The following is a 23,694-nucleotide window of genomic DNA, read 5'->3' as shown; positions in this document are numbered from 1 at the left end:
AGCTTAGTATACAACGGAGGATTTGAGAGCCTCTTTCTGGAGGTTTTCCTCAGTGTAGCTCCCTCCTCTCACACTTAATTTATTGTAAATTTCAGCCTCCTCCAACTCTGATTTCTGTCTCTGAGCCTGCTGGGCCTGCTATACTCTCCTTGGGAAACCCTGAAGAAAGCTGAAGTGATAGTAAGTCTCACCTCATTTCTTTCCCTCCTCTCAGGGCTCACGTCCTGTGCTGCCTGATTTCCAGTGTCTGAGAACAGTTTCTTATATTTTGTACAGTTTTCCAGTCATTTATGATAGAAGGGCTAATCTGGTAGCAGTTAGCCTGTCCTGGAAGTTGCCTATGGGAATCTTGTAAGCAGTACACACTTTGATCTTAATGAAAGAATGGCTTACTTTTTCCATGTCTGTGAGAAGAACTTAAAATCTAAGCACCCCATTTATTTATTATGAAAACACAATTTGGAGCTTGGCAGGAGGCAAGGGAAACAGATTTTTCCTATCATTTATCCAGCTGTGAAATCTTTCACAGTTTTTCAGTAGGGAACAGTCTCTGCCCTTACCCTCTTCTCAATTAGGATCCCTTCTGATGTTAAAATCAGGAAAGAAAAAATTTGAAGAGATGGTAATCAAAATCTAGGAAAATATAAATGTATGCAAATTTTCCATTATACCTGTTTTGTTATTATGGGTCCATAATGCCCAAGTCAACAATTAAGTGAAAGCTTAATAGCAAAAAAAAAAGCTTTTTCCAGGAGGAAAAAAAGTTGATACCCCAAAATGTTTTCTACTCTAACAAATATCAACATTCCAACTGACATAAACATATTCTTTGTTCATTAGTAAGTCCTAGGGAAAAACGAAGAAGGTCTACAGAGAAGATAATGAAAACCCACTGAGAATCTCAGCACCAGACAATTTTCCTCAGGAACACAGACATTCTTACATGTTATGTAGTTAGCAAACATGCCCCCCAACAACTCCTATGAGCAACTGTAGTATGTGATAATGAATATGGCCGATGTGTTGTTCTTATCTGTCTGGGGCTCAGAGTAGAATCTCCTGCCTCCTAAATTCAGAGTGTTGACCTTCCCGAGACCACACACTGTACTGAAACACCTCTTTTCCTCGAACTACAGAGACAAGCACATTGGTCCCATCTATCATATGCTGAGGGCAAACAGCAATAGTAGGTTAAGAACAAGGTGTTGGGTTTGCCTTTTCACTACAATCTTGAGAAGTTCTCCACTGTACCTCCATATCTCTTTGTTGAACAGCCACACTTGCTTTTGGCTAATTCCAAATTCTAGAAGCAACTTTTAAATGCTTCAGGTGCCTAGGCAGTTAGAGAGTCACTGAGCACTGACTTTAGCTCCTGGACAGAAGCTGCTGGATTTCTAAAGGACGTAGCTGGGGGCATAAATAGGCATGCCTAGTGCAAACATCAGGTGTCAGTTAATAATGACCAGGTCAGCGGCACACGTGCTGGGTTGGTTCCCACCGGCTGAGTTCTCAGGGGCCTGGCCAATGTTATCCAGCCCCAGAGAACTGTTCCCTGAAATACAGTGATGGCCTATTTAACAGCAGATCACAGCTTGAGGTTACTGGAAACCAAACTGGGTCAGAGAACCTAAGAATACAGCCTGGCAGTAGATGATGCATGCTGGCCCCAAGCTTAGAGTTTTCCCCCACCTTTATTCTGTGCCACACTCCAGGTCTTTCCCTCCCACACACTTGGAAAAATTGAGGTGGTCCCCCCTGGTTGCCCAAACCCATCTCCCCGGCAGCTCCCTTGTTTTGGAAGGAGATGATAAATAAATCAAAATGCACTAAGCAGCACTTCCACAGGCACTCGCCTCCTCCACTGAACGTGCACCTCATCAATCACACTATTGTCTGCTTGAAAGGCGAGCCTTGTAAATGTCATATCCACTCAGGCCCAAGGAGAGGCGCATCCAAATGCAGCAAGGAGTTTTAATTGGATAGTGTAATTAAACTAAAAAACCCCAGCAGACTCCCTTTGACAGGATAGATGAAGACCCCTTTTAATAGGGCTAGGAAACATATCTGTTAAAAGGATGAGGCACTGCCTGCTCCTGATTGTGCTCCAGAGTACTCTTATGAAAAGGCAATTCAATAACTGGGGCATTTAATATGTTAGAGTCCATTGTGTTCTGTAACCTAGCAGTACTTACCGTATTTGATCTGGAACTTATGAAGTAAGTCCTTGTCAGAGAATAAAAGCACTACATAGCTTGTCCACCTGATGTTTGGAGTACCTGCCACCTGATGTTTGGAGTACCTGGACCTCCTGGGAATCATCCGAGCCTAAGGATGGGCTGTGGTCTTCCTGGTTACAGGCCCAGGTGAGTATAAATGCCCGTGCCTTACTTACTGGGGCCTACAGTACATGGTATGGTTGTGGCCATCCACCCATCACCCAGGGGCTGTAGCTCTTTCATCCAGGGGTGGCTAACGTCATCCTCATTTCTCTTTTATTCTCACGAACATCTACTAAAGAATATGACAAAATCTTGGGTATCTCCTCTTTTAGGAACTGGAATGCCTGTCACATCAGTGTGTGCGCACGTGTTCTCTGCTAGAACTACTACCCCCATCAAATAGGAAAAAAAGAAATCAGGTGATCAGAGGACTCAAATATGGATTGGGGTGTGCCCAAGTCAATTTTAGTAACAAAACCTGAGTCCTTCTGCCACTCTCCCTACTCTTCTTTGTTGGGACAGAGGGTGGGGGATGCACACAAAGGCACGTTCAAAGACACACACACACACACACACACACACACTAATGGCCTGCAGCTCCACAAGGAAGGTAACAGAATTAGTAGGAACACAGGAAGAGGTTCATATCTGCCCGGGGCTGTCTTACAAGTAGACCATAACAATCCCTTTCAGATGGAATGCTAGTGTCCCAAGGACAAGGTCAGGGAACTCAGCATCTGGGTGGATCAAGAGAGCCTCTGAGCTGGGGCTGAGGTGGGATACACACAAGAAGATTTCAGACTTCCCTATCTGTAGCTTTCCAGAAACAGTGAGACACTTTGCTTTATATACAAAAACCTCAAAGTCAGTTTGCCTGGGCCCTCAGACTGATTTTTCTTTTTTAAGGATGGTGAAGGTTTTGTTTGATGACTGCTTTTACTCCTCCATAAAACCTGCTTGAAGCTCTTTTGCAAAGAACACTCTTAAAGCTGGTCTTTCACTATGAGTTGATGAACCCATTAAGGACATATAAGTGAATGCTTATAATCTATGAAAACTGGATAGTGAATTAAACCATCAAATACCTTTAGGTTTAAATGAAAACTACATAAAAGCATTTCAGCCATCAACGTGGCTATCACTTCTGGCCAGTATGAATTCTGCTGGAAAAGCTATTTTCGTGCAGATGTGGAATTCAATGGGAAAGACTGACTCGTGTACCGACATCAATCAAAATGTCGACTTCCCTGGCAGCTCTCAACAGTAAGGCAGGTTCAAAGGTCACAGGATAAAGAAAAAGCCAAGCTCTGGTTCAGCTCTAATATCTCCTCTGTAGAAGTCTTGCAAAAGTACCCCCTTCTGTATTAGCCTTGCTTTCATTAATCTTCTTGCCATCTTCTTTAACTAGTCATGCAGAACCGCTCGATAGCAAGACGTATAATGGGGAAGGCCCAGTGCCTATTACCGCGTTAACATTCTCTTAAGCCCAGTGCAACAATGGAACGAGAAGGCAAAGGAAACCTGCAACTGCAGGGTGCAGTATAGGCAATTCAATTACAGCCTGGGCTTACCTATGTACTTCTGACCTATAAAACACAAGAGGCCTTTGTGTCTAACTGGCTTGGTCATTAAGGTTGCTGAAGATCACAACAATGCTGATCTTTTCTATTTAAGCTAAATCAATGTGGACAAATCATTATTCAGTAGCTTTAATTTAATTAGTAAATTAAATACACTACTTTACAGATCTTGTCAAGTACTTATGAAAAGAAAGATTCATTTAAGTGGGAGGTCACCAATAAGCCCAGCTAATTTAACTCATAACCTTAACTGAATCTCATCTCAAATATGTAGCAGGTTCTATTCACGAGGGCCTGACAGTCTCTTGCAGTTGTGGTTAACTCATAATCCCAAAGAGTTCCTATCCTGTATCCAAACACTGTTCTGGACAAAAACAAAACAAAACAAACAAAACAAAAACAACCAAACAAGCAATCCCCCACCAGCATCAACAGAATCAGATTTCCTTTAAATTATACTATTGCAAGAGAACATAATCAGGTTACCTCTATTATGTTGCTTCCTTAAGATTTTCTATTATCTATACTTAATTGAGATACAGAGCTCTTTTCAGCTATAAAGAGGACAGCTACTTTATTAAGGTTTAAATCTGATTTCTTAATGATAGGCTGCTTCCTTTAAAGACTTGAAACCTGCACAATCTTCTTATGATAAAACCAGATCTGGCATGGTTGAGCCTGGTACTTTATTTAAATCCAGCCTGAGAGTCTTTGAAGGGTGTTAGTTTAAAAGGAAGGTCCCCTGCTTTTGTTTCAGTGCTGGAATTTGAGGTTAGCACTTTAAAAAGAGAGCCTGCTACATCCAAAGCCTAGGTTTAGACCTGTATAAGGATGGAGGATGCCATGGTAGTTTCTGATATGGGAACGTTCTCCCCTCCTATGTGCTGTACATATATTTGCTCAATTAAAATAAATTAAAATGAATTCATCTTTTAGAGGTTTGTGACATTCTTCAAAATAGCAAAAGCTATCGTAAGGAGTAGCAAAACCAGACTGCGAAATCACTGATTTGAGTAATAATGGCAGCATGCAGCCTTTCCCCCCCCCCCAATCTAGAAAGGCAGAATTTATTCTTAATTTCTCAGGGCTTTTGATACACAGATTTTTCTCCTCTAACTCTGGTAGGAGTCCATATTTATATGTACAAATTTCTTCTAAGGCATGTATCTATTTAGTCATTAAGTTCCAGGTCCTTAAACACTCACATGGACAGAGCAATAAATCTTCCCTCTGAGAACGCAGCCTAAGAGGGAGAAGTTAGGGGAAGGAAAGAGAGCCATAGAACGGCTATTTATGGAGCCTGGCTGCAGAGTCTGGGTCTTTCTGATCCATGGTATGTGTAATTATGTGTCTCACTGCAGGCGTTCTATTGCTCAGTCCCTTTGCCAAGTCTGCTATTCACATACTTTTTGGATATGGCATCAATTAAACTTGAGCTGTGTTCCTTATGACGACCAAATTAATGGTTTGACAGAGGCTTTTTCAATAAACATTGCAAACTGGCCATATTCGAAGGTTTTAAAAACCGTTTCTTTTCTGTTCAAAATTCTGACAAACATGTCTCAAGACAGACCGGGACAACTTCATTATCCTCCCAACACTTAATGCCTTTTTGTGAAGAAGGCTGTTTAATAACACGTCTGCTGTTTTCACAACTAAATTATTCCAGTTGGTCACACGTTCCAGTCTTCGGCAAGACACTTGTGTTACGAGAGATAAAAACATGAAAAAGGAAATATATTGCAGAAATCAAAAACCTTATCTACTTCTAGACTCTCTCTCCTTGCCATAATTCATTCAAGAAGGCCCCAAGAATAATTTTTGATGTAACTCAGCTACAAACATACATCACTATGCTGATAAAAATCACAGGCTAAACTTATGAAATATAGTGACTTTCATTTCTTTAGTGCTGTTAAAATAACTTTTTTCTAAGGTTCAACAGACACAAAAGATAAAAAGGGTTACCATTAATCCTTTAAAAAAAGAAGAAGAAGAAGAAGCAGCAGCCCCATAGATTAATTCTGTGGTCTGATGATGGTCTTGAAGATGAACTTTTTAGATTAAATCACTGAATTAATTTGATGAAAATACTGGAAATCATAAAAAAAAAATAACACAGCATCAAGCCGATTCAGTTAATACATCTTTGGGCACTTTACAACATAAATTATGCTGAAAAATTTTTGGTTTCTAAATTCTGGCCTCATTCAGTTCAGTTTGAAGACAGCAAACATTCACTGAGGATAATTCTGCAGGCACAGCGCTAGGGATGAGGATACAGAAACCACTTCCTGGATCAGTCAGTTGAGGATAGAGAGGGGGGGTGGGAGAGAGGGGCAGACTTCAAGTCAGTAACTACAGCACAGTTTGAGAGGTGCTGTACCAGAGATGTGGGCAAACTCCTGGGGACAAAGGTACAGAGAGAGCCTGACACTGGAACTGGACCTTGAAAAATGAGGGAGCCAAGCATGAGGAACTGGAGGCCCCTGTCAGCTAGAGGGAGCGTCTGCGGGGAGGTATATTCCAGGCAGTGGGAACAGCAGCTGCACAGAATTCAAGGTGTGTTTGTGTGCAAACAGTTCACAGTGACTGTAGCCCAAATTCAGGATGGGAAATTAGGGGTTATGAGCCTGGAGTGGTCAATGTCTGTAAAGACTCCTAGGCTGAGGAGTCTGGATTCTATTTTGTGAGCCTGTAACTTTCAAACTTTTTTTTTTTTTAAAGCAGCAAAATCCTTTTTAATTGGTTGACTTTTAAAATGTAGAATCCCCAAGTAGAAAAGAGTAGCGCTCTACTGGGGAGGCCTTATGCCCAAACCTGTCCCTTCCCCCACCCCCAGGCCCCTGAGGTCCCCCGAGAACCTAGAGATTTGAGGAACATGGTTTTGGAAAGCACTGTGATAGGGGCACAGGGACTTGGGAAATGTCTGACTGGAGCAGTGTGCTTCTTTGTTCAGGGAAGTCACAAATTCTAGATCTCTGGAGCGAGAGTGAGAGAGAACGAAACCTCTTTAAGACCCATATGTGCAGTTTTTACACAGAACCACCCAGTAGGTCTGAAAATAAGAGAAAAAACTCTCTTGCTCGATTGCCGATATTGAAATGGTGGGCCCCATGTCTGCTCTGTATCCCCAAGGCTTGGAACTTGGCATCACTCTCAGAGATGCGTAATACTTCCTTCCTGACTGCCTGATGGGAAGAGGCAACTGGGAGGTGGTGGCTGTGCATCTTTTCTTCCTTCCCTTAGATGGGGTGTGTTACACCCCTCACCTTTCAGTGCCTGAATCACACAGCCTTCCTTGGCAAGTGAGTGTCTTTGTATGAGTGTAAAGGAAATCTGAATCCTGTTTCTAGTTCTTTCCCTAACCTTTCTATTCCAGCTTATCCCTCTATGCAACATGTAAGTGATTGCCTTTCATTTCTCAGAGACATGGAGAATTTACAAAATGTTACTTTTCAAAGCATCCTGAATTCTTGGGAAGAAAGATGCTAGAACAATGACATCTTTATTGGCTGATAAGCTGGAGTGAGAGGAATTAGGAAGAAGATGTTTATCTAGAGGCAGAGGCAAGGGCCCCACAACAGTAAGCAATTTTCTCACTAGCCCTTTCTGGCAGCATTCTTGAGGAATCTCCTGACTGGGATGGAGGGAGGAGGTGGGCACGGACTGCCTCCTTTCCCCCTGTACCACTAAGTTCTCCCTTCTTGCCAAGCTGGAGACTAATGGGTTGAGAGGAGGAGACTATGTAGCCTAGCACAGCTGGATTTGACAAAACAAACACCCACCCATAAATCAGGCAATGTGGCAGGTGCCCTGTCCATAGGATCCCTTCAGGGGGCTCTGTGCTCTTTAGGTCCCTGTTTAGTCAGTATTATCTCAAAAACTTGAACCATATTATAAACACTTGCTGGCCTTTATATTTCTTATTGTTCCTTTTGAGTATGTCATTCCTTATAACATTTGTTCCCTAATTCATTGGGCACGGGAATAAAGGGGATTAACAAAAATTAGAAGCTCACATCATCCTCCAAGTTAATGAATCAGAACCCACTGGGGAGGGGCGTCTGGGTGGTTTAGTCGGGTAAGCGTCTGACTCTTGGTTTCGGCTCAGGTCATGATCTCATGATCTCATGAGTCGTGAGATAGAGCCCTGTGTCAGGCTCCCCACTCAGCAGGGAGTCTGCTTGAAGATTCTCTCCCTCTGCCCCTCCCCCTACTTGTGCACATGCGCTCTCTCTAATAAAATAAATAAATCTTAAAAAAAAAAAAAAAAGAAAGAACCCACTGGGGATGGGCCCTGGAGAAGTGCATTTTATTTATTTATTTATTTATTTATTTATTTATTTATTTATTTATAAGATTTTATTTATTTATTTGAGAGAGAGAGAATGAGAGACAGAGAGCAGGAGAGGGAGGAGGGTCAGAGGGAGAAGCAGACTCCCCGTTGAGCAGGGAGCCTGATGTGGGACTCGATCCCGGGATTCCAGGATCATGACCTGAGCCGAAGGCAGTCGCTTAACCAACTGAGCCACCCAGGCGCCCCTGGAGAACTGCATTTTAAATAGGCTCCACAGGCAATGCTAATATGTACCAGATTCTGACAACCGCTGTCTTGCAGCCTTCCCCAGGCAACTAACAAATTCTTGTATAGTTGAAACTTTTTTCTTCCATGAAGGGATTTCAGTGTGATCTGTGTCCTTTCTGCCTCTCGATGGGACTGAAGTCTTAAAGATGATTAATCTAAATGCTACACTCAATTACTTAACTGCAAAAATATAATATGCCAAAATATACAACCAGGCTGTATCTACTTTGATAATTTAAGCAGAGGAGTGCTAACCCAGCAGCGATCTCTTCTGCAGGACCAGGCAGGAGTTTAATTATGAGCTGGTAGGTCATGCAGCTGCCAATAATCTGGAGGGTGTTGACACTTCCGGCTTGATGGATATCTAAATCTAGTCTTCAGCTGCCACAGGAAATCTCCCAGCTTCCCTCGATCTGGCAAAGAAGGAAGGCAGGTCCAGTTCTGACTGCTCAAGTCCCCCAAATGGGAAGAGAAAGGGAGCACAAAGTGAAATGAAGGCTCTCGTGAGTCAAATTCTTAGCAGGAACCTGCCCCCCAGGCCCCCAGCCGCCAGGACGGGGCTCCTAAGGTCTGAAGCGGGGCTGTGAGGTTCTCTGCTGCCATTAAGACCTAACAGGATGGGGGCCCATGTCAGGCTCTGGGCACCATAATACAATCCTGTTTGATTAAAAGAAATTTCTGGTAATGAATTAAACAGACCCAAGGAAAAAAGGACACGGTGGCAATATATTCTCCTGGCACCCAGCACACAGAAGGGAAGAGGGGGAAGAGAGAAAGGAGACATAAATAAAAGGGACTACTCACTGGGGCTTTTTTCTTCAGCAAGGTCACAGGCACAGAGCAGGTCAGAATCGATTGAGATGGGTTTCTGCTTAATCCAAAACTTAGTGCTGGCTTTCTGATTCGTAACAGGGTCTATCTCTACTTTGTCTCCAGAGATACCTGTAAGGCCGGGGTGGGGAGGTGGGGGGAGGACAAAAAAAGAAGCCACAGAAAGTGGAAGGTGTAAGTGATTTCAGTGTAATCATTTGACCTGTTTTGTAAATCCTAAATTGGATGAACAAGAGCTCTTTCTTACGGCTTTGGGGAATGCCACCGGCTTAAGAGACCCTAAACGGCACACAGAAGTGCACAGCCTGGTTTCCTGGGTGGGTGAGCTGGGGGGAGAAACCACCAAAACCCATACAAAAAAGGTATTAAGAAACATGCCATCCTAGATGTACCACAGATATAATACAGTTTACCTACATATTGTTAACCCTACATAACACCTCTGTATTGTAATGAAATAAACCATAACATAAGGTTCATTTAAAAAAACAATTTTGATCAGTGGTCTTTTTTTTTCCTGATCTAGAAAAATCTTAACGCACTAAAAATAGGGAAAACTCTATCTTTTCCCTTCTCTGACACTAAATAATTATCCAAGCTATATTGAGAGGAAGTCACAGGAGGATCAAAGGGTCCTTTACATAAAACCTTCCAAGTTTAAGTCTTGGAGCTTGGCTTCAGTCTGTGGAGGTCACTGCTTCTCCGCTGAGGGAGAAACAGCACTGGGTGTGAGCTTTATGCAACAAAGACTTTATAACAGGAATCCAGCATGTTAAATACTGGCACTTCAGGTTTCATTTTCAGAGCTGTGAAAGACGTAACATATTGTACAGTGACTGGGAGCAAAGGTTTTCGGAGAACAAAGGTAATGCCAGGGATGAAAGGTGTCCAAGGATAACTGTGGCATGCACAGCAATTGCTCTCCCAGTGTCACTGAGCAGTATATGCTCAGCTTGACACACACGGTCTAGGCTATACGCTCTCTTTTTCCCCTTTTGCTGAAAATTGAGGAATCTGTTCATGAAATGAGACAAAAACCTTCAATATGCCTTCCAGAATGGGCCCCAGAGACAATCTTGAAAGTAATTAATATTTAGGCCATACTTTAAAGGTCAGAGGCAAAGTGGAAAAAAGCAAAATCAAGTAAAAATAGGAGATAATTAAAACTATCAAATGTACATACTGTAAGAAAAAGACAATAGAATGAATACATTTCATCCCATGGATCACACTCAGAAATTTTTCAATACAACATGAGAAAACTTCGTAGACCAAAAGAAAAGGCCAATAAAAGAAACCACTCAATTAAGAAACAAACAAAAAACCCAAGTAACACAATGACTATAGTCTTAGAGCAAATTTAAAATTAAACAAGAAAACAAATATAAAAAAAATTCTAGTGATTAGGTCTGCCACACACTCATTTCTATTTTAATTTAGGAATAAAGAAGTCCCAAACAGCAGTCAGACAAAGGCAAGAGACTACATAGACAGACTCCAGTAAAGTCTCGTCTGCTATCTTCAGAGGAGACAATGCAGTACAGTTGCTTAACCCTGGTCATTTCTGTGTGGTCTTTGGAAAAGATGAACAATTGGTATTTTTTTATTAATTGAATGCTGGAATTTGTCACTAGACATATTTCAGGAACACCATATTTCAATTAGGCATAATGTCATAAGTCCAATGGACTCTGGCTGTTCAGATCTAGATGATTTCAGGAGGGTGAGAATGTATCAGGAGACCAATTTTATTACATTTCACTTAAAATAGATTACGACTACCCAGTTACACTCTTCCTTCCAATTTGGTCATTAATTGTTAAAGATCTGGACATGTCTATAGTTCCCTGAAAAAAGAAAAGTACTTACGCCAAGGCTGTTGGTAGCAAGTGGTTTTTGTTGTTGTTGTTGTTTTTGGTTTTTTGTCCCCCCTCCTTTCTCTGCTTCTTATTTTGACTTTTATAAAAGTCAAAAACGAGCAGAGCAAAATAAATGTGCATATCTCTTATGTGGAATAAACCCTGCCCCACATTCCCTTCTCGGAAAGAGAGGGTGAAAAAAAATCATCACCAGAGAGGCACGGCTTTAAAATTTTGTTCTATGGCCCTGCAACTCCTGAAGCCGTAGTCAGTCAATATTGTTAATGTACCTTGTTAATTTGATAGGATTTGTCAGGTAACTCCACTGGAAAATTATATAAAACTGTTCCAGATGAAAAGATGATAGTGACATGAATTAAAGTGATAGAACAATGGTGGAATATAAACCAGAAATGACACCCAAAGTGGCTGTTGATTTATTGCCATACTGAGTTTGGTTCTGGGCTCCCATGTATATTAGTGCTACAAATCTGGGTCCATTTAGCAGAGGGATGCTCATACATACATCACCAGCTCCTGCTCCAAGCCAAGGTCACTCCCCATGGCATCAATCTTTTCAACAGAGCCTACTTCACAAAGCAGGACTTTTGTAACCATCTCAGATGTAACACACTCTCATCCTCTTTCATCTTTCTTTTATCATGTAAAGTACACTTTAACTTCTATTATTTTTATCTGCAAATTGTTACTGTATAGTTCATCCATTTCGGGCTGTATCTCTGCATCAATTGCCTGCGCTCTGCACGGCCACAAGTACACTTTCCCAATGACGCCCTTCCCGGGGGTTATTGTGCAGTCACTGTTTGCAGAGGGGACCCCAATTCTGGCGTTTGGGGATGAAGATGTGGGAGATGAATGCATTAGGTTCAAGACGGGCAGGCAGGTGGAACACCATTTAAACAACTGCTGTGTTCCAAACAAGTTGCCTGTGAATCAGATTTTCTTCTGAATCAAATCACATTTTCCCACTGACTTCTAGTTCCAGAGATACTTTATATTCATTTTGGATTGATCTGTCATTGGCAGGGGCTCCCAACACTTTAGTTTTAAGTTTCTCTGCCCTGCAGGCTTTCAGTCAAGTTGTTAATGATCTGTAAAACACTCGCCTGCCTAGAGGAGTCACTATTTAAAGGAACCTGTAGGGGCATCTTTCCTGATGGGAAAAATCCTTTTGTACATTAAATAATCTCACCCTACCTGAGATGTGTGTGAGTCTCAGCTTCTTAAAGCAGGGCACACCGCCCACAGGGGCTGATTTGCTCTGGCTGCACAAGTGACAACCCTCTGCTTTCCAGTTTAGGAGGGTCTGAGGCAGTCTAGCCTTGGAGCCCATTCTCCTGAACGTACCCAGAACCCACTGCCGAAGAGAGTCTCTAGAACCCAGCCTGGCAGCAAACAGAGACCTCTTCTGGGGGTCCCTGGGAGTCCAAGGTGTCCTTCTTGGTTGGAAGGAGGTAGCAGCCTGGTGGAGAGGAGACCAGTTAGGAGGCGGGCACCACAGTCCAGGCCAGGAGCAAAGAGGGGTGAACATTACCTGGCAGCAAATATATGTTAGTTTGGTTAGAAATCCTTTGTTTGCATTGATTCAAATCTCAGGACACTCTTATCACATTGGTTCCTGTATTTATCCTTATTTTATAGGTGAGAAATCTGAAGCACAGGGAGGTTAAGTAACTTGCCCAAGATCACACAGCTAAAAAAGCGGCAAAGCTAGAATTAGGAGAAAGCCAGGAAATTTGGCTCTAGAATCTGTCCTCTTAGCCACTATGCTATTCTGCAAGAACTGTGCTAGGTGTTCTATATAACAATGCCCTAGGAGGGGTGAAGGTGCTTGTCCAAGGTTGGGGAGCTTTTAAGCCCAGAGATGCCTGGTTCCCAAGTATGGTACTTCCCACTGCTCTGCACAGCCTCATTCAGTTGGGTCCAGACGTAATGAGGAATGCCGCTTAACTAGTCTTTGGTATCCTCTTTCGATTTTTACCAAGGAACAAATAAACATTCAAATGTGCCAATAAACACACACCTATTTTTGTTCAGACATGGCAAACCGGAGGATGAAATCCTATCAATATTCTTCTGTATGACCGCTGAGTATGGTTTTAATGTTCTTGGCTAAAGCTTTTGTGTAAAGTCACAAAGGAAAGACAGGCGTGCTCCTTAAAGTGTCACTTAAGCACTGTTTTTAAGTAATTCAGATTATAAACATACGTCCAAGAAAACAACGGAAGTTAGCTTTCATTAAGTTTACATTTCTCCAACTTAAATGGCCAATAGAGGAATAGTTAATCCAACCATGATGGAATACAACACAACCATGAAAAACTATGTCTGAGAAAAGCTTTGACTTGGAAAAATTCTTGTGAAGCTAAGTGAAAAGGACAGGAAAAATATTTATAGAAAGGAGATCTAACAGATACGCTCCAAACTGGTAACAGTGGTCAATTCTGGCTAGTAGGATTACATCCTTTCCTTTTCTGTATTTTTCCGAAACAGAAATTTCACCCAAAATAAAAACAAACATCATTTTAGGAGCTGACATTTTCTTGGTTTCTACTTCAGGATTCAGTACCCTTTCCCAACTTTTACAGTGTGGGGAAGGGAGTACGTTGAATCCTGTGATTGATAAGCATGAAAGCAGCCCTAAACGAAGACTACCTCCACCTAGCAGTTCTCAAGCACCCAAGTGGCTGAGCCGCTGGGAAGGGCTCCCGTGGCGGCACCACGACCACCCTGGGGCCACACGCACAAACGGCGCCTGGCAGGCTCCACCCGACCAGCTGTGGGAAGCGAGGAAGACAGCGTGAGGGCTGGCCCGAAGTGGACAGGGTCAGCCGCTTCCCTCAGAAATAAGGGAAGCTCCTTGTCTTTTTTACCAGCTCTCCTCCCCTACCCACTTATCCATGGCCATCCGTCATGACCTTTTCATGCTCCCACTTCTGACAGCTTCCAGATACAGTGAGTCAAACTTCACTGGAAGCAAACTATCACGCCAACTGTCAAAGGCAGAAAACAATGTCTGATTGCTGTCCTATGTCAATGCCAGCATATAAATCCTTCCCTAACAAGACAGCTCAAAATAAACAAAAATGCAACTCTAATGTATGTACAACTCTCTGGGGAAACCATTTGTCCAAGGCTTTAGAGTTATCACAAGGAGACCCTCGTCTGTTTTAATTAACCAGAAGATTCCCATAAAAGGAAATTAGCATGTACATCATCTTCTGCTAATAGACTGGTACCTACTTTGGGCAGCCCCTGTGCTGGGTCCTTTTGTGTAGAGCGACTTACTGAGAGCTTCCCACACTTCTAATCAGGAAGGCAGTAGTGCAGAGAGGTTAGGAATAGGGACTTCAGAGTCAGAAAGTCTTGAGTTTGAGTATCAGTTTCCTTACTTCCTAACCATGTGACTGACTTTGGGCAAGTTACTGTAAAATGGTGATGATAACGGAACTTACCTCTTGGGCTTTTGTGATGATTGAATAAGACTTGTAAAGTGCTTGGAATGCTGCTTAATACGTTGCTGGTGACCTATATCTCTACTTCTCATGACTGTTGTTAATAGGGGTTAGGCACTGGGCTAAGAGATGTGGCATAGATCCAGCAATGAGGGTCTGGAGAGGGAGCTCAGGGAGCCCCAGGAGGGATGTGAACAGGGACCTGCCTGGCCCTCTAGTCTGGGGGCATTGTCTCTGGGACCTGCTCTACATCCCAGCTTTGGAAGCACCAGGATCCAGAACGAATGTCCAGCTGGGGAGACCAGTACCCTCACCCTATGCATCCTTGTAGTAATCTCCCATCACCAAGTGTCATTGGCCATACTTCTTCCCTGCAACCTCCAGGAGTAGTTCAATTTGACATCAGGAAGACTGTTCTCACAGCTGGAGCTGTGGAAACATTTGCACTAGGGGAACCCCCTGCCACCACCCATGCTCCTGCCCGACTGCCTCCAAGGTCTCTAGGTCATTAGTTTGGAGATCTTGATTTTGCCAGTGCGTTCCCACTGTTGTTATCCTGGGTGAATGTACTTCTCCCCTAGTAAGCTTGAGCCTCCTCCTCTATAAAACGGCATAACAAACAGTACCAACTCCCAGGGTGTCATGAAGATGGGGTGGCATAAGCATGTAAGAAATTCAGCAGAGTGCCTGGCACATAAGAGGGCTCATTCAGTTATTAGTAAGATCATTAGAGATGAAGTGCAGAAAGGTGAAATGATGTACTTAACTCAGGGTGAATCAAGTCAGTAAATGGCAAAGCTGGGCTGAAGCCCAGGTCTATCTGATCAACTCTAGAGTGTGTCCTGACCATTGTCCCAGAGGCCCACGTCTGACTCTCAGGAGGCACAACCTCCCCTAGGGCCCACTTAAAATGCCCTTCTAAGAAGCTAAAATACCAATTCAGCAAAAATCAGGGCATTTAATATTCCGTGCCTCAGTGTATTTCCTGAGTTATTATTTATTTGCTCAGACATCATGAGCTGTGGTTCATTCATCAATCTCCTACAACTTTGAATCTAACACTAGAAAAGCTCCACTGTTGTTAAATCCTGGAGTAGCTTTTTATATAATTCCACAATCCTCTTGTCTTCGGGTTACCTAGAGCCTATGAAAGCCTGGAAAAGCCCCTGGGAGTGCCACTGAACAACTCTTTGCTGGAGTGGATTGTGCTGAATCCACACAGCCAGTCGATAGCATCCATAGAGCAGTCAGGCAAGTCTTTGAAACTTGTCTGAATTTACACACAGGATCAGATACAAAGGCTGTTCGGGCTTAATGAGACCTCAGAGATCACCTAGTCTGGGGCTTACATTCTCCATATGAAGAAATTGAGGCTCAGGGTGGGGATATGACTTGTCTGATGTCACCCATTAATGACAGAGCTATACCCATAATTCATATTCCCAGACTATCAGCCAGGGTTTAAACAGACCAGCTCTCCTGTCTCAATGCATTAAGTTTATATAGTGGGTATATTCACATCGTGATCAAATGCATTACAGTATGAAAAGCACTGTCTCCCTTAAGGACCCAAAATAGATGAGACTATCATATTTTGGCCACAACTAGAATGAGACCCAGTAGAGCCTTACATTCTTGAGATCAAGTGGGGTACTGGGCCCCAGAATCACTGGTTCCATTCAAGGGCTAACCATCTGAAACCTTTTGGGAACCACAGCTAAGAGCTGCCAGTTCCAATGTGTGGTCAGTTAGAGACTCAGTGACAAGTCTGAGTGTACTTGACTAGGCCATTATCCTTGGAATGAAACCCAAGGGGTGGCCTGAACATGAATGAGACCATGAATGTACAGCCAAACTCAGCACAGCGCTCAGCACAAGGGTGGAGCTTACTGAATGAGACCTGGGACCGTTTCACCCAGTAACACCTGTCCCTGGATGAGGACTAAGCCCTCTCTGTAAAGAAGGCACTTACAAAGATTGTGTATTAGGGGAGATAGTTTCCCAAACTAATATGCTCCTGGTAAATAGATACTTCAGGTGAGCTTACAGTGTCAAGTTGGGAAGCAGCATGCCATTTCCTAAGAGATTTATGATATCACTTGTAGAGTGGGGAAAGACCAGCTCTTCCTCATGTTCAGGCCCTGCCCTAGTACTAGTACACCGTTGGAGCTCAAGTGCGAAGGGTGAGGGCATGGTAAAAGGAATACAGAACCTTGATGGATGCTCCCTTATCCCACCCTTATTAATTTCTTTATGCCAGTGGCTCTCAACTCTCAAGGCTTTCTCAACCACCTGAGGAACCTGTCTGTCAATAGTAACCCTGGATTATTCAACAGGTGTTCTCAAAAGGGTAGATCTGGAGCAGGGAATTAGAGGAAGGTACGCAGTTAGGAAAAACCCTGAGTTTCTGACATTCCCTGTCAGGGGATTTTCCCTCAACCCAATCATTGCATTAAGCACTAATGTGGTTAAAAAAAAAAAAAAAAATTTCTGGAGGCAGTCTTGATAGTATTTGTCCTGCTATTTCATAAGCTCATTAGTACTTGTTAAGCTCTATTCCAAATTTTGGTTCAGAAAATGTTGTCACAACAGGGACAGAACAATCAAGTGATATTAGAATTGCCATCCTCAAATTACTCAGTGGACCCAGGGATTTTGGAGCTAAGTGTGATGAATATCTCTCATGATCATTTTCGTGCATCTGAATGGAGGAGGGTATCTCCTTAGTATTCAGTAAGAAAATGAAAGAGAGGGGCGCCTGGGTGGCTCAGTCGTTAAGCGTCTGCCTTCGGCTCAGGTCATGATCCCAGAGTCCTGGGATCGAGCCCCACATCGGGCTCCCTGCCCTGCGGGAAGTCTGCTTCTCCCTCTCCCACTCCCCCTGCTTGTGTTCCCTCTCTCACTGTGTCTCTCTCTGTCAAATAAATAATAAAAATCTTAAAAAAAAAAAAAAAAAGAAAATGAAAGAGAAATATGGAAGGAAAAGCCATCCACTTGCTAAGAACCTGATTTCCAGATTATGTAATTACTCGAACTATACTCCATAGGTACCCCAACTGGAAAATAACAGGGGCAAGTATTTTATTCGTAGAGCCACACAGAGCATCAGAGTTAAAAAAAAAAAAAAAAAAAAAGTGCAGGCCACAGCCGTTTGCTTTCACTCACTTAGCTTTGTGTTAACATGCTTTTTAAGTCTGCATATTGTACATTAAGAAATGGTACTGTAATGAAGTCTTCCTTGAGCGTTGGCTTGTAGGTATTGACTAGGGGGTTAAATAATAACTGCAATAGGACAGATAAACCAGGGAAGACAATAGATGGCAAATATGCTGCCTCTCATCATGCTCAGGCCCAGGGCAGGCATTTTTAATCAATCACAGAGTTTCTTTATGTTGCCCTCAGACACAGCTCCAGATGCTGCCTCAGCATAATGCTCTGGGCAGCCATTACAAACTTGATTGGAGTCAGTTTATGAGATGAAACCACTATGCCTTCTCTATGATATGTGCTATTGTACTTGATACTCTTGATAAATAACTACTATGATCACAAGTGTTATGATTATACATATGGATTGTTTTATGAAGAGACAGTGGAGGTAACCATGGAACCTTTCAGCAAGATTATTTTGTGATACAGTCTTTATCTGTAAATCCTACCCAGAATCTGTATATCTTCTACGGAATGATGTTAGGTTATATATGCAATTATGACACAGATGGAGTTCACGGGATATTACAGATTCAGTAACCTAAACCTTTGGTGCCATGGGGGAAGGTCTAGCCTGACAAATGATAAGGTGAAGGAATCAAGTTAGCACAGTGGCACAACTATCAAAGCACTTCTCAGCCTGAGACCCTTTATCAGGGAAATCAGGCTGACCTGCCCACGCAGTAAAAACAAGCCTTGGACAAAGAGATAAGGGTTTCGCAAGAAAGTCCTTTGGAGACCGAGAGGCTGTATTTCCCAAGCCACATAATTAAGGGGAGATTCTGAGCTAGCAGGTCTGGGATGAGGTCAGGGACTTGGTGATTCTGATACGCAGTCAGGGTTGCAATCACTGCTCTAACATACTGTGTAAATAAGAGGAATACACTGGTGGTATCTTGGTCCTCTCCGCTTTGTTTCTTATATGGGTTTCCGGCCGCCCCTTGGCTAGTGCATCATAATTCAGCTTCTGCCAGGCAGCCAACAAATACTTACTGATAGTATACTATGGCATTCCTAATTAGTGGCTGGCATTCACCATCTGACCCTTTTAGTTTGATTTTCTCCATACCCACTTTAAGCTGTCAGCCTTGGCATGTTTGGGCAGCAGACATGTCCTAGTGTCTGATCCTATGGTCAGGCACACGGGATCAGGTACACGGGAGATCACGCTAATGGAAATGACCTCAACTTGGTATAAGCTCAAGAAAAGTCTACACTTAAGGGTACCAGTACTTTCAGGCCCAACACAGAGAGGAAGCAGACAAGATGAAATATTCCCAGAAGGTTTTTGAGAAATCACGGGATGGTTAGGCATGATGGTTTTGTGTGGTAAACTTTCCAGGCTGGCAGAGCAGGGATGGTGAACAGACTTCACCTTAAGAACCAACTTCAACTGACTGCTAGGAATTGCTTAGAGGGCTGTGTTAGAAAGGGTTCTGAGGTCAGGTCTGGGCCCAGAGGGAAGAAGTACAGGGACTGACAAATGAGGTGAACGGAGGATGGAAGAGCAGCGCACGTGCTACACTGACGTGACCTCCAGATGCAAGGGCAGGGACAAGAGTGGGGATGTGCAGAATTTTTGGAACTGGCCAACAACAAGTAATCACTTCCTTTGTGAAGGCGAGTTATTAATGACTGAGGCATCCATGGCTTGATGGATTGGGTCTGTTGTACGGGACTGGGCTTCAGTCCCAGTTCTGTTACTGGGACTGGAACTGGGACTGGATATCCCACTGTATATCCTGATGGCTGGGAGGGAGGGAAAGAAAGTTAGTGCTTATTAAAGTAGTAATAGCTGTGTGCCAGTAAACACTAAATTCTCTGTACACATCACATTACTTCACTTATTTCTCCAAGCCTTGTTTTTTTTTGAGTCAAGAAATGGGAGTAGTATCATCAGTGTTCTGTGTGGATTAAATAAGGTGATGGGGTGAAAGTTCACCGTATACTGCAAACTGTCCTAGAACTATAGAGCATGAGTGCAATGGCCATTTGCATTCAGGGCATAATACAGTAGTTAGGTGCAGGACTCAGCCTTAGGCAGTCTTGGGTTCTGATCCCAGCTTCATTACTTAACAAGTAATTGTTCCCTATATCCTAGTTTCCTCATATAAAAAATGGAGATAGTATCAGTACTATCCAATAATAGTGATATGATTACAGGAGACAAGAATAGAAGAGTGATCAGCAAAGTGCCTGGCACATAGCAACGAGCACTTGATAAATAACCACTTTCAAAAACTGTAATTCTTCATGTTAATATTATTGAAAAAGATCAGGTCTTTGCCATAAGTTTCACTAATGGACTCCAATAAAGTTTTTCAATCACAGAAAAGTCTGGTGGAAAATCAGTCTAAGTTTGGGTCTTGCAGATCCGAGTTTGAGTCCCTCCCTGCCTGACTTTCTCAGAAGCAGATGGCAGATGGTCAAATGGGAGCATGGGCCACGTCTACCCTGAGAAGCAGCTGTGAGGGCCCCGAGGAGCTGGGGAATGCTGCTCGCTGCCACCGCCGTGTGCTCCTACATACCACGGACTCAGAGTGGATGGGCAGTTTTCTGTGGAATCAGCAGGGCTGCTGGGGAAATGCCGCACACAGACACTTACCACTTAGAAGAACCTGCCACAGGGGGCAAGTGAAATCTCTGCTCTGACTGACACAGGATGGATGAGTGGAGGAGACCATCCATCAGTGTCAGGAAAGATCTGAAGCACCTGGCTAGTCAGTTGAAATAAAATAAATTATTTACTGATCTCAGAATCCAGCTGCTCACTCAAATGCTCGTAAAAGGTGCGTTGTTTGCTGCCCTGTACTTTACGGTAGATTCAGTTTTGGAAAGAAAGAATTCCTGGATCACTCTGCAGGTTTTTGTTGCTGTTACTGTTAAAATGAAAGGGTGTTACCTGCTTTGCAAGGAGGGAGAGGGGTTCTAAAGTCACATACGGAACTCATCTACACGGCAACAGGAAATGAGCTTTCTTTCCTGCATGGTATAGTACTCATGGGCACGGTTTCTGTGACTGTCACAAAATTCCTTAGGACTAATTAATGAAATTTCTGTTTATCATGCTAAAGATTGAGCTTAGATTCATAATTGAAACACATATTCTGGCAGCACCTGACTGTTCAGAAGCTCCTTGGAGCATGTCTCTCCACCAGAGGGTGCCATGTGTACCACTGGAAACATCCAGAGGTGACTGAGACCTGGCTTCTAGACACACTTCTGAGAACTACTGCTCTAGGGAGAGATACCTGCATCACTGTCATCATCCATTTCTACCTGACAAGTCTCCTCCACTGTAGCTACAAGTGAGACTTGGCCAAGAGCGCCACTACCTAATCTGACTGACGTGGTTAATTTCAAGATGGTGGACAGGACAGAAAGCCATAGGCAAAACAGGGAACAGTGACGATACTAGCAACACTAAGAGAAGCCAGCCTCTGTTCAGAATAGAGCTTCTATAGGCCAGACACTTTTTTTTCTATCTTGAAAGGTAAATGTTATAATTCCCATTCTATAGATGACAAAAACTAAGACTGAAAAGAGAAGGGACTTGTCCAAGGTGACACTGCATGTAAGTGCTCATGCAGGATTTAAACCCAGTCCTGACTACAGACTAGGGCTCTTCCCACAGATCCTTTGGTGGGCCTCTTCCTTTAAGTGAATATACACGTCAGAATCTGATGAATTAAAATTTGGCTTTTTTGCCTTTGGAAAAATGTGTGGGAAAGAAGCCCACGATCTTGGTTATCTTTCCAAAGCATTGTTTTTTTACCTCGGGAATCCGTGGACTTACTGATGATGCTCACCTGGGAAAATCCCCACCTTGTACCCTGGCTGCAGCCAGGCTACTTACTGGGTTTCTTAAAACTAGACTCACTCCTTTGTTACTGGGAAGGTACTGCAGGCAAACACAAACTAGATGTCTGAGTAGAATTCTTATTTTAGTGAACTTTTATTAGAAATATACAAGAGAAAGTGCATGAGTCCTAAGAGTATCTATAACTTGATTTTTCCACAAAGTCTACACACTCACGTAATCAAATCAGTGCCCAGATCAAGAAACGAAACCTACCAGCGTCCTAAGACTCCCCTGCAGTCACTACAGCCTCCTCTCCCCCTAGATAACCACCATCATTACTTCCACACAATAGATTATTGTGTAATTTTGGAAGGCAGTTACGTTTACCACTATAGCACCAACACTGTTTTTGTGTATTTTTGAATGTTATATAGTAGAATAATAGAGTATGGATCTTTCCCCCTTTTTTTGAATCTGGCTTCTTTTTGAACAGCCTCATTATTTTTATTTGTATGAGAAGAACCAGGAAAAGCAGCCCCAGGAAGAAAGACACCAGGGATTTCTATGTTTTAAGAATCAACATTATAAATAAGCATTTTTTTAAAACCATTTTAGATATTTAGCATTTTATTTGTTTTTGTGAGGAGGCTGAAACAGGCCCAGAAAGGAGAAAAAAGGTGGGTTCTATGGTTTGGTTCAAAGTTCCTGGGTGCTAATTCATCAGGTCCGTCTGTTAGAATCACCATCATCCTAGCAGCTGGTGTTTACTGAGGCCTTGCTACGTGCCAGGTGCCTTCCTCAGTATTCTGCATGTGTGAGGACATTTCATTCCCTTAAGTACCACATCTATGAGACAGGGACTATTGTCTTCACTTTACCAATGAGGAAACTGAGGCTCTGAACCATTTGCCTGTGGTGATGCAGCTAATAAATGAGCCAGGGTTTGAACCCTGGCTTCTAGCTCCAGAGTCTGTCCTCTGCGTGTTCCACTAACAGCTCTCATTTACAGGAGGTCTGCCACCCGCCAGGCCCCGTGCTAAGTGCTTCACATGGCCTATCTGACTTGCCCCCCAAGGCAATCTGAAGAATTTGGTGCTACTGATACTCCCATGCAGACAGGACGGAATCGAGGCTCGGCAAGATGAAGACATTTGCCTAACGCAGCCGACTTCCGGCAGAGCCACGACTCAGAGCTGCTGTGAGCCTGATGCCCCTCTCTGACTTACTCAGCTGTCCTGTCCGTGAGCTTCAAGCTCCAGCCAGTCAGGGTGGGGAGGAATATCTGAAGAGGTTTTTTTTAATTCGAAGATTTTTGAGGCTTATTACAAATTAGCCAAACGAACACCAAAACTGCAAAAGACTTTATTATGAGACACGTACAGAGCATCTGTGAGAAACCTATAATTAGTGGGCCTCAGAGTTGGCGTGCAAACTTCCTCCCTTCACACACAAGCAGACGAGGCCTGGGAAGGGGCGGTGTGGCAGAGGCAGGTGGCAGAGCCAGGGTGCAGGTCAGCTCCCTAAGCCTGGCATCCGTAACTGCTCCCCACTCCTCCCAGTGTCCTTTCTTAGGGAGCAGATGCACTTGAGTGGGCCAGACCAGTGTTCTGCTCCTGACACCACCACCTACCTGCTGTGTGAGCTTGGGCACGAGACGTCACCTCTCTGGCACCTCATCTACCTTCTTTGCTAGGTGGGGAAGGTACAAAATACCTACCTTTTAGGTAGTTCAGAAATGTACGTAAAGCACTTAGCGCAGGGCCTACTACACAGCAGGTCCCTGTAAATGACAGCCGGGCTGCTGATGTAATATTGACTACGATGACACTTTTTCTACTCCTGTTATGTGTAAGTCAAAACAGAAATTTAGCACTTAATTGGAACAAATTAATCCCAAATATTAATTGAAAGTTAATTCTGGATTATTTGGTGAGGATCCAAATATAACTTCCGAGATCACTAAAAAGCTTCCTGAATAAAAGGCATGAATGAATAAGCAATGAATTCACCTGAGCAAAAAAAGGCAAGTAGCAAAGCTACAGAGCAGTTCTAAGGATAGCATGTAAGAGAATTACAGAATGATAAGAATTATGGAACTTCACAGAAGTCAATCAGTTTGAAAAGAGTCT

The 23,694-nt window shown here is 43.2% G+C and overlaps 1 protein-coding gene across 6 annotated transcripts in view; it reads right to left on the bottom strand.

The window, feature by feature from the left end:
* Positions 1-23,694, bottom strand: part of MAPKAP1 (MAPK associated protein 1) — a 243,818-nt gene that overhangs the window by 18,632 nt on the left and 201,492 nt on the right. For 4 of the 6 annotated variants that reach the window (XM_035015806.1, XM_035015804.1, XM_035015809.1 and 1 more), the window contains one exon: positions 9,192-9,329. The exons of 1 other annotated variant lie outside the window; for it this stretch is intronic. In XM_035015806.1, coding sequence (XP_034871697.1) covers positions 9,192-9,329 — 138 coding nt within the window. Of the gene's footprint in view, positions 1-8,337; positions 8,801-9,191; positions 9,330-23,694 lie in introns of those variants that run through there. One more of the 6 variants, XM_035015808.1, reaches the window with a different exon arrangement.

The sequence above is a fragment of the Mirounga leonina genome, unplaced genomic scaffold, assembly GCF_011800145.1.
Source record: "Mirounga leonina isolate KUSES-001 unplaced genomic scaffold, KU_Mleo_1.0 Mir_170, whole genome shotgun sequence".
Taxonomy (NCBI): domain Eukaryota; kingdom Metazoa; phylum Chordata; class Mammalia; order Carnivora; family Phocidae; genus Mirounga; species Mirounga leonina.
Note: the sequence above shows the minus strand (reverse complement) of the source record. Positions and strands in the feature narration are given on the sequence as shown.